The following is a 12,226-nucleotide window of genomic DNA, read 5'->3' on the forward strand; positions in this document are numbered from 1 at the left end:
ATCCAATGTTCATTTGAATACCTAAATACTTTAGTAAAAGTTACCTTTTATCGCATGTAAAGGATACTAGAATAGTGATGAGAATATTTATGATTGGCGCAAAACCACAACAAATGCAATCATCTAACAGTACCGCAGAATTTGTCCATATTTGGAAACGTCTACCAACCCTGGTATTCAGTCATTATTGAGGACATTGTATCCTTTATAAAGATAGCCTACATACCAAACCATAACGAACACAATCCACAAACGGGTCAAGATAAAGAACTTAATAAGATATAGAAAAGTTATGAATCGTGGTATAAAAATGAGACTTACATATTTTATTTTATTATTGCTTTGTACCTTTTGTTCAAGAATTCATGCAGACCAAAACAACACTGCTCCAAATGGATTTCAAACTATTATTTCTGATTTATTGAAGAACTTTGGTTTAGCTATTAAAAATTCAAGCTATCCTGATTCTCCAAATATTGACTTACAGTCTCTTTTCAACAACGGGAATGGACCCAATACTCTTGGTCCAATTATTCAAACAGTTTCTGGATTATTATTTCCGGGGAGAGCACACGCTGACAATGCACCGGTGGACCTAGCGGCGCTTACTTCCAAGGCTTCGTCCTTGGCACTGCAGAGCTTGGGTGTGTCTCCAGGCTGTAGTAACGACTTGTTGCTGCTTCTGCAAGGACTGATGGGAAGAGAGGGCTGGGCGTTGACAGGTAAGAACGTCCTTACATGAGCAAATGACTAATGGTAAAATATGTCAGAGAATGCTAAGCAATATGAAGAGAAATAAGATAAAAATGGATAATAACACAACGTAAATGGCATTACAGACGATATGGTATTATCAATTATTTTATTATCAACTCATTCCTTTGTTTTCATATATTAATATGTTTTCTTTGCACACTTCTGTATGCCTGAAGATAGCAGAGGAAACTTGCAAATAGTGTAAACCTTTCAAATACATCGTAAATATGAAAATATTTGTTAAAAAATGAATGATTCGTCGTTGTTTTGAAAAACAACAGTATTTGAAATACTCTTTTACTATAAGCATTTCATCAATTTTGTGTATAGCTCTATTTTGACACTTAAACGTTATATTTTACATTGGACAACCACATTCGCGATTCGTCCTTTTGCCAGTTATGATTTCTACCTTGCAATCAGCTGATGATTTAAACAAATGTTAGCGTCGTATATAAATATATTACTCTAATTATTTTCAGTCTTAGATGCATTTGGAAAGCCTGACAGCGGTATAATGCAGGGTCGGATCTGGTTCCCTGGTGGATTTGATGAATGTCAAGGCGTTGACACCTCTGTTTACAATAACGCCACGAAGACGACGGACCAATTTACGGGCAAATACTGCCGTCTAGACATTCCCACTGACTTTTCGTCGTTTGTAAGTTAGCATAAATGTATTTGATAGTATTCAGTTTCCATTCACAACTGTAAACACATTTGTTTAAAAAAAAATTAAACGTTTATATACACTATCTTCACGCGTTTGCTCCACCGCGAGTTAGATTGTGTCAACGCGGATAATCGGGGCGGGAGCTTACGCCGCGTTCACCTGTTGCTATCGCGTACGACTTCCGAAAAAATGCAAGCGGTGTGTCGCGGCAATGCCGCTTACCGTAATACGCAGATATTTAACAGGTCAAGATGTTGCAAAACTACAAATATATATATATATATTTTAAATGAACCGTGCTCGCAGAATTGATTTCGATTGCGACGGTGATAAATGAAGGATTGATTCATATTTTTTGTGCGTTGTTGAAGTATGAACGCTCGGCCGCCATTTTGCATATCCATAAACCGCGCTAACATTTTTCCATTTTATTTGATTATTTTTTTTGACCTTATAGTGTTTGATAAAATGTTTTTAATTACAACAAAGGGGAACAAAACGTGTAGAGCGAATGTAAATGGTAAGAACACTTCTCGCCCTTGGTGTTTTAGCTAGGCGTTCTTTTTATCCTCCGCATAGTAAATAGTCCATACGTAATTTGCAAAAATAAATAAATAATCAAAGATTATTTTAATCATTTGGTAGTTTCTGTAAAATATGTGGTGGTAATAATGATTTTTATATGATTGTAATATGTTCATTTTAATCAAGAGAACTTTCTTCTCGAAGTGTCAATATTAGGACGTTTGTTTGTACACGCGAAATTGCAAGACAGTCTCCAATCATTCTAGGTATTTAAATGCAGGCGAAGATATCGCCTAATTATATCATAGAAAGATAAGCATTGTCTGAATCCGATAATGGATCCTACATTTGTCCTTGAAAGAAATCGCTCAGAATCATCAGCCATGTTTGTTTTGACAGTTGTTGTAGACGAACCGTTCTGTAGTAAAAACCGCGTCAATTTTAATTTGTTTTTATTATTTGTTCAATGCGTGTTCTTTTGTTATCAAATGCAAAATAAAGCATTTTTCAAATGATATTGTTAGAAAATAATGTCTTTCTTTGGCGTTTATCCAATCCATTAAACCGGGTTTATGTTTAAACATTTAGCTACTGAGCTTATTTCTGTAGCTTTTCGCATAAATATTTCATTTAAATTCTTCGTAAAACATAAGAAAAATTCAGCGCAGAATCAGAGCGTTGCTTTCTTGCCAAACTCCGCATACAAAGTCACGAAAGGTCGAGCGGTTCATGCAAAATGAACTCAATTTTTATCGTTCAGAACATCAAGTACGGATGCAAATATTCCAATTTATGTCGGTGGTATATTAAGTGTTTGTTAAATTCGTAGATTGAGTATTTATTCATAATCACACAAGTTTAAGGAGGTTCAATGAAATTTTGATTTTTAGGAACAAGGTGACAATAGGGTCCGAATACCTTCACAGTTGCAAATGATAATGTTCAGTGATAGGGTTACGTTTTGAACACGAACCAAAATTTAAAAAAATACGGGTCAAACTTGTATCTGTTCATTAGAAATTAGATGTTTATGACAGGAAAAATAGCCTTCAGATAATGGACAACTACATTGATAACCGTAAATTAACACGTAGCGCAACGCTGCGAATAGCGATGACCCGACGCGGTGGAGCGTGGGAGAAATTATAAGTATGACGGTCATTATGCTTCAATCGCGGCGTATAATGAAATTTAGATTATAAATATAACATCAGAGGGAGGGTAAAATTGCGGCGATATGCAACAAACTCGTGGTTGGTAGTGTATGTTATTCGCGTTTCATTACATTAAGTTAATAATTTTGTCTTAAGGTTTGTGAACTATTAAAATTTGATATTGATAGGGTATTAAATCTATCTGACAATAGATGCACGACTTCTGGTACAGGCGATAACGAGTGCATAATTGGTTGTGTAATATAAAGTTGATAAACTTTGTATTCATACGCTTCGGATACACAAAATGATTTATATTTTTCTGTCAGAAGGCATTCTAAAAAACGTAGACGTTTTAAAACGTAGACGGTCTTTGGCGAAATAAAAACAAAATGAAATCAACATACTAAATACGAGTATTAAATGCAAACAGATGCTTAACAGGCACGCGAGAAGAAGGTGTTAGGATTTCAATACAATTTTGACAACAGTTTTCAGAATAATAAGAACTACCTCCGATATCAAAGGTTAAACGTCTAATATCAAACGATATCGGGCGCTTGCGGTCCATAGAAGGACATGTGTATATAAAATAATTTAGTTTGTGTAATTGATATTGGTGTACCATATTCCGTTATATTGTTCGCGACAATCGTGGACAAATCTGCTGCTGAAAACATCACTGAACTATGATTGAGAAAAACTAATCTTCTACATTAATAAGTTCATAATAACATATATCAGAACTATCAACTCCCGTTCAAAACGGTTTCAGGATCCGGCGGCTGAGAGCAAGATTCGAGTTGGTTTGTGTGTGTCAGGCAGATGCAACGTTGCCGATCTAAACAAACTAATTGAAGCCGGTAGGTTATTGACTGTATTACCGGATTTTACTATATTATTACTATTCAAACGTTTGAAATCGCACGCACGCATGCACGCACGCACGCACGCACGCACGCACTCAAACAACTGTTTATATTTATATATAAAACAGTCAGATTCAATAAATTACATCCTCTCAATTCCATAGTATGCCTTTTTATCCAATTTGCTCCGTACATTAATTTTGTACCGCCCTTTATTTATTGCATATTTTACTGCGAATTTTATATGCCTTTCAAAAATCGAGACTCAATAAATATTTCGAAATTAAAGTCGCATGCACTCTTCCGGCGTCATGTCATGTTATGCATACTTTTTATATGTAAAAAATACGTCATAAAATCAACCAGAATCAATACGACCTTGTTTTATCAAATTGTATGTCGCTTAATTGATTTTAACAAGTAGTGTATATAATTAAAGGGTTAGAAATAACTGTTTTCATTGTAGTAATTATAACACAAATTAATCAGATAAACCTACAAAAACATTCGTACATGTATAATTGTTTTCTTTATTGCCACGTGAGGCAATCCTTAAACGTACAATAAGACAATGGCACTTCCCAGCCTTGACAACAGTTATCGGGTGAAAAATCATACTTTAAAAGAAAACCTTCGATGGGTTTCATTGTTTGATGTATTATCTTTGGTTGTTGTCTTCAATCAATTACAGTACAAAGTACATTGTTCAATGGGACTACCAATGCAGACATAACAGCAGTGTGTGATGAGCCTTTGCGGCTCGAATCGGATGCCATAGGATGCTTGTAAGAATGATTAATCGATTTCCAAATATTTTCCTATATATTCTTGAAACAAAAGTGCAATGATTCTTTTTAAATGTCACATATGTCACAAATGATAGATGGATGGATGGGCGGGCGGGCGGGCGGGCGGGCGGGCGGGCGGCTGGCTGGCTGGCTGGCTGGCTGGCTGGCTGGCTGGCTGGCTGGCTGGCTGGCTGGCTGGCTGGCTGGCTGGCTGGCTGGCTGGCTGGCTGGCTGGCTGCCTGGCTGCCTGCCTGGCTGCCTGGCTGGCTGGCTGGCTGCCTGGCTGCCTGCCTGGCTGCCTGGCTGGCTGGCTGGCTGGCTGGCTGGCTGGCTGGCTGGCTGGCTGGCTGGCTGGCTGGCTGGCTGGCTGGCTGGCTGGCTGGCTGGCTGGCTGGCTGGCTGGCTGGCTGGATGGCTGGATGGATGGCTCTTATTTGTAAACGATCACTGATTTTATTGATCTTATGCTTAAATTACAGCCGTTTAAAACAAAGAAAAGCCCCTTAAACAATAAGCGTTCAAGGTATTAGCATTATTCAAACTTAATATCGACATTTTTTCATTAAATCGCTATTCCAACGATAACTATTCGAAGGACTCTACATGGGTTGAGCATACCACATGATTAAACTTGTTGTATTTTATAAATACCAATAATAAGATGCAATATTGATTTTTTTAAAGTTTCATTCGTAAGCATTATGTTAGAAAATATTTAAGACAGCCGCTTCAATAGTTTTTGAGTTGAGAATGGTATTTACTCAGTAAAATAATTATTGAGAAACCGAGGCCAGATCTCAGAATCGTCTTAACCAAATTGTCGACTTTCTTCGTCTGAATAATGTATGCGGATAAGGAAAACAGTATTGTAATGCCATTCCTTTTACAACAGCGAAAATGCAACCCTGTGCCATAAAACGGTATATTGTTTAAGCTTTTGCCTACTGAGCTTGTTTCTGTAGCTTTTCATTTAAATATGTACATTGAAGAAAAATAACGTATATGTTTCAGGTGCTTCCTTGCTGTTTTAGGTGCTTTCATATTGTTAGGAACACTTTACGATATCCTGGCTGTCCAAATGAAAATAAAAACGGACAATGCATGTAAAGTACCACATAAGCCAACGGTTGACACGGGTATTTCAAATGGAAAAGAACGCATTTGTTCCTGACGATCAAAAGAATGACCTACCTACTGTTTATACAGTGAAGGCTGACAAGCATGTCAACATCGGCAAACCAAGTATTGAACCTGTCTCACAACAATACAGCTATGGTAAGATATTTTTTCATAGTTTGTTTTTAAATTTAACTCAAATTATTGAAGTGTTAACTTGATAAATGCCCCTGTTACATAAATTAAAGCCGAATCGCGTTTAATGCCTTCAACCTCGCAATTGATAATTTCAATTTTATTCCTAGGAACAATGGAAAGGATCTTGCTTGCATTTTCCGTCTACACTAATGGTGTAAAGATCCTGAATACTGACCAGAGAGAGGGGTCTCTAGGGGCCCTGAACGGTATCAGGTTCTTGAGCATGGCCTGGGTTATCCTTGGACATACTCTTGTTTTCGCCATAGGGCTTGATGGTAAATCTGTTTGATGTTTGATACAAGAAAAAGTTTCATTTGTACGAACCAATGACACTTAGGCCCAGAGAGGTGTTGATCAATTCTATCTTTGCAATGCAATCGGTGAAAGATAACAGAAGCCACATACCGTTAATCAACAGAGTATTGAAATTATTTGTTGTTTGCTTTTGTTTGTTGTAGTATACAGTGTTTTATTTTTTACAGCAAATTTGTTCCAGTTTGCCTATGAACAGGAATCTTACGTTTATTTCTGTGCGATTATGTACGCGACCGTGTCAGTTGACTCTTTCTTCACCCTGAGGTAGGTCACGCTGATGTATGATGTCAGATGTAAAACTGACTGACTTCTGGCTGAATAAATAACAAACGAACTTAGAAAACCAATAAGATGAATAACTGCATATGTATAATTACTTAGTAAGTAACATACTAAAAAATCTACTATATAACGAACCAATCATGTATTTAGAAATAAACTACTTTTCTCGGTTCTGTATTTACTATACTAAAAATTTAAAACTTGAACTTGCAGTGGCGTCCTTGTGGCATACCTGACCTTGCGAGAATTGAAGAAAGTGGGCGGCGCAAAGCGTCTCAATTGGCTCATGTTCTATTTCCATAGGTTTTGGAGGTTATCAATTTACGTCTTCATGAATAACTATGTTGTAAAATGACGTTTTCGACGCTATACACTTAAACGATGATCGTGGCTTAACCTGTCAAAAGATTTCTAACCAATAAAGACGCTATTTTCAAAAAACTATTTCTATTCTATTTAGCAAAAAGTTTACTTGATGCATTCGTGTCATCCCGTTTTACATTTGTTTCTTTATACCTACTGCAATATTTAACCGATTCTCTGTAGCCGTTTATTCTAATAATCCGTAAAAATAAATCTACAACAAAAACAATAATTGACGTTTCATTTACTTTTCGAGTGTGATAAGGAGGCCAATGAATGACATACACAGAAAGGACACATTAACGTTCGTTTTCTATGTACACTACTTCGTTATAAGGGTAATCACGAAAATAAACACAATACAATGGAAAATTCCATTTTAAGGTACCTGTTTTTTCATATAACGATTTATCATTTCTATCAAACAAATATAACATTAAGTTAAAAAAATGAACACAATTGTACATAATTAAAAGCTATATTAGAGGAAATGTGAAATATGTATATGTTTGAACTGGCATTTAAAGCCAATGATATCGGTGGTAATTATATGTATTAATGCATTAGTATGTATAGTTTTCGAGGAGGACCAATTTATATGCGGCAAACGCTCAATGTGAGTGAAACAGGGATCAAAGACAATAGTGTGAAACTATGCAGTTAATGTACACATCAGCCTCTATGAGTGAAGCTTTCGTTTTAGTTTTCGTTCCCCGATATATGTAATCAATATAAGTTATTCAACAATACCATACTTAGCAGCACATCGCCTTTTGGTAGTCATTCGACCAATATCGTGGTTATGAACTTCTACCAATGTTTACCGAAAAAAATGCCATGTCAAGAATTGTAGACCATTCTGTATATTGACATATTAAAAGGCTCTTTCACAATATTCTAAAATAATCTACTCGTTACTTGCTGACTTTAAATAATTCATTTTTGCCATTCTCGTAATGAAAGCTTCCATAAATTACCATATTAAAAGCATATTATTGCCTGAAACAAAACGGACAATAATTGTCTAGGATAAACTGTTTGGAATGAAAAAGATAAGTAAAATATGAATGCTGTCCATGCACGGCTTAAACAAAATTCTATTTCAGTATAGCAAAATACGTTTCCGCACAAACGAAATATTATTACTTTGTAAAGAAACTTCTTTCTTTTATAAATTCTTGTATTATATACGCATACTAAATCGGCGAGAAAAAACATTTTTATGGTTAAACATTAAGCATGTTAAAATCAAGACATCAATATTTTATACTTTTCGGGTAAAACAAAATGTACGAGCAGATCTGTTGTTGTGCTTTTTACCAATTCCAATCTAAACTTCAGACTGACCCCGCCCTATATGCTGGTTTTGATGTTTGGAACGGTGCTATCTCCATATTTGATAATGGGGCCGCTACGCCTTACCAATGACATAATGGGGGAATGTCGCAAAAACTGGTGGACCAATCTGCTATATATCAACAACTACGTGGAACTGGACCACTGGGTCGTGGAAAACATTATGAATTATTTTTTATATACCCCTTTAACGCAAAGCATAGGTATAAAGTGTCAACAATAAAGGAACTATTTTAACACAATATTTTAATGCAAATAAGTACCGCTCCCTTCGTTGGACACATCAGTAGAAATCGTTTGTATGTTGTCGACCTATTTGACTGTTTCAACCGTTGCAATTAATATCATGACTGTGTTATTACAGTGTATGGGATGGAGCTGGTACCTGGCTAACGACATGCAGTTCTACATCATCAGCCCACTCATTCTGCTTCCGCTCTTTTAGTAAGTACATAAACATAGTTACTAAACAAGCCTATAATAGTATTCAACTATTTATTGTGGTGATTCAATAGCTTTATATTCTGGCTAAGGAGACTCCCGGTATTCGTGTGTTTTGATAGCTCTTAATACAGTACATTATATTCAACCATAACCATTTGATTCGGTAATAGGCGTCAGATTCAAATTTTACAACTAACCTACCAGAAAGAACGACATGTCGATAAGTAAATACACGATCTGCTTTTTTAGGGGTAAATCGGTATGTTTAGGAATGTAAAATTTCGAACAAAATATTTATATAAAGGTATCCGATGTATGATCCAATGAGTTTTCTTTTCTTGCGAATCCCTGTTTTGTTGGTACCATTTAAAAAGATTCTACGGGTATAGTAACAAACTGTTATAATGTTTACGAACAAAATATGACAAATGGCGCAAAAGATTTCAAAAAGGACTATTCTTTCTTGATTTCAGCAGATAAGAAATAAAAAAAAAATACAAATTGAAAAAGCACATCCTTAGTGTTCCTTTTTGTCATTTATTTAATTCATTTTCATTTATTATGCCTTCTAAATGATACGTACCATTTGTCCTCAATTTTCCCTAGTAATGTGTTTGCCGGGGCAGTATCGTGTCTTGTGTTTCTCTCGGCCTCGTTAGCTGCTCGATGGGTTATCGCGTACCATCATGAGTATCCTGTGCAGGGCATGCTGCCGGACGCACCGCAACCGTTCGTATGGATAAGCACTGTATTTTTAAATACTGAAATTATGATATTAACAATTGTTGCTGTTCAGCATGTTCGATGATTATTATTTGTAAATAGTAAAAATATTAAAAGCGAGCTGTTGAACACGTTGATGAAGATTTGTTTTAATGTGATCGAAACAAATATCAAATTTACAGTGATAATTTGTAAATAGAAATATGTTATTATGTTAATAAAAATTATCGTATTGCCCGAAATACAGGGTTGTAATATGTACATTCAAAATTTAAGTCAATAACTAAAGGTTTATAAACACCGTGTTCAATATGGAATTTGTATCATAGTGAGGACTGTATAGGCTTAAAATTAGCACAATTATTTTCTAATAATGCGCATTGTTTGGTGTAGGAAAGATGGAAACTCGATGAAGAATCTATATGCCCCTAGTCTGACCCGGCTTGGACCTTACATAGTGGGGCTATTTGCAGGCTACCTGCTCTATAAAACAAATAGAAAACTAAAAATCCCAAAGGTACGAAGCTAGATAATTTTTCCTATGGTCTCATCAATGTTTATGTATACAAATAAAAACATGAATCAAGTTTTTAGAATAAAAAAGTTTTCAAATGATACACATATATTTTTTCATATTTTTGCATACTAGCAAATCGACATTTTAGCTGACTGTATCACTTTTGTTGGACATTCTTATGGTTATTTCAATATATCACTGTTTTATTTCGAGCCTTTTCATATAAACATCGATATTGCAAACGATTGAGATAAACCTAGAATACTATGATTTGCTATAATGTTCACTGTAGAAAAGCGGAGGATAAGAAGCCGTTATAGTATTCATAGAACATATATATTATTCCACAGTCGCTCAACCTGTTGCTGTGGTTCTTGAGCTTTGCCACGTTCTGCCTGGTGGTATATGGACCATACTCACGAGACGGTAACCACATATTCAGTTTGGGGGAGTCGTCGGCCTACACCGCCCTGTCTCGCACCGCCTGGGGCGTGGCTCTTGCCTATCTGATAATCGCATGCTGCACCGGCCACGGAGGTTTGAGAATACAAAATATTAATAATTTACGATATTATTGATGAAATAGATAAATCGATGTTCACATTAAAGCATCAATTTTGCTTTTGTATCATACGGATTGTTTTAAGAATATCATTTATCATCACATAGTAACGATGAGACAAATGTTAGGATGTATTTTGATGCATTCCTGCAATTCAGGTTGGATAAATGATCTGCTTTCGTGGCCGGGATTCATTCCATTGAGTCGCCTGACCTACTGTGCATATCTTATACACCCTCTCGTTATGATTACCTTCCACACAAGCAGACGACAGCTCACATACTTCACACAGTTTGAACTGGTACTACCAATAAAAAGCAATTATGTATAATATAAATATTAGTAAACGTACTTGTTACTAATAAACGTTTGACATACAATGTTCGATATTGGTTTACCGATGCAATCGATGCTTTTGTATTATCTTCTGAAATATTATACATAAACATAAAAACAATAGGTTCTGTCACGGGTCACAATATAGGACACATCTGTTTTAAAATGATTGTAAGCAATCTGTTAGTAAGCTAGCTTTATTTTTTCAGATCTACCTGTTTCTTGGTCACATGACTTTGACCTACGGTTTGAGTTTCATTGTGTCTCTCGTGTTCGAGGCGCCAATGATGGGGTTGGAGAAAGCCGTCCTCGGAAAAGGCAGAAAATAGGTGGAAGTCGGATACATGACCACTACTATCGGTTGGACACAGATTTTTAAGATTTTTTTTTATCTGACATTGCTTTCATTTTAATTTTAATCCATTGAAAACTACAGAATGAATGTATGTTTACCGTTTTTTTTTATTCTTATTTATATCTGTCTTTAAAGCACACACTTTAAATCATTTTGTTGTTTTGAAAATGAGTTGATGTTTTTCGCGTGCATCAGGATAATTAAGTGCGAGCAAATATACAACTTGCTCTGTGCACTGGCCAACTTCATCAAAGAACACCAGGCCCCAATTTCTCGAAACTTCTTAAGCGTAACAGGCTTAAGTCGCTTATTTCAATTAGCTAAAATACATACTGAAAATGGTTTTTGATAAATGAAAAATGGTTTATTCTGATAATAATACAGATTATTCCTACGTAATTTCTAAACATTCTTGAAGAAGTAAATATAACACATTTTATAGAACAACAAAAATAGTGAGATTAGCTTTATTCTGTTATAATGGACTTAAGAAGTTTCGAGAAATTGGGGCCAGAAGCTTAGATCCTATGACGTCACGATGGGTTCAGCTATACAATGAAAAATACGGAGTTCAGTCCAGTAGACAATATGTCAAATATAAACCCTGTTTATAAGTACAGAGTCACACTGACACCTAACGAGAGCCACACACGTACGGACACACAAACATCAAAGTAGCTTAATCAATAAATGTGTAATCGCCTTGGAACGGTCTTTAAATCACCGGCGCTTACCAGAGGGTTAACACTTAGTTATTCTCAATACAATTACAAAAATACAATAAAATCTGCAGTGACGACCCCATTAGTTAATAATTGAAAAATATACCCTGCTAAGAGGCATAAGGTAAGAGCAAGAACGACGATGTACTTGCGACACTATAAAAACCCATAC

At 35.7% G+C, this 12,226-nt stretch overlaps 1 protein-coding gene across 1 annotated transcript; it reads left to right on the forward strand.

The window, feature by feature from the left end:
* The first annotated feature begins 267 nt into the window (after positions 1–267).
* LOC128237569 (nose resistant to fluoxetine protein 6-like) lies at positions 268–11,483 on the forward strand. Its single transcript, XM_052953162.1, has 16 exons — positions 268–722; positions 1,239–1,417; positions 3,884–3,971; positions 4,669–4,762; positions 5,777–5,906; positions 5,947–6,040; positions 6,187–6,354; positions 6,562–6,658; positions 6,890–6,988; positions 8,381–8,543; positions 8,760–8,839; positions 9,446–9,568; positions 9,956–10,079; positions 10,430–10,616; positions 10,800–10,942; positions 11,187–11,483. Exons 1-16 carry the CDS (start codon positions 293–295, stop codon positions 11,304–11,306), a joined length of 2,319 nt encoding a protein of 772 aa, XP_052809122.1. The 5' UTR covers positions 268–292; the 3' UTR covers positions 11,307–11,483.
* The last annotated feature ends 743 nt before the right edge of the window (positions 11,484–12,226 follow it).

Source organism: Mya arenaria, chromosome 6 (genome assembly GCF_026914265.1).
Source record: "Mya arenaria isolate MELC-2E11 chromosome 6, ASM2691426v1".
Taxonomy (NCBI): Eukaryota; Metazoa; Mollusca; class Bivalvia; order Myida; family Myidae; genus Mya; species Mya arenaria.

Bases quoted from the DNA above. Each gene is read 5' to 3' on its own strand.
- LOC128237569 (XM_052953162.1), top strand. From the start codon at position 293: ATGAATCGTGGTATAAAAATGAGACTTACATATTTTATTTTATTATTG. The intron at 3,972-4,668 runs GTAGGTTATTGA...AATCAATTACAG, and splicing joins AAACAAACTAATTGAAGCCG to TACAAAGTACATTGTTCAAT. The intron at 6,989-8,380 runs GTTATCAATTTA...TCTAAACTTCAG, and splicing joins TATTTCCATAGGTTTTGGAG to ACTGACCCCGCCCTATATGC.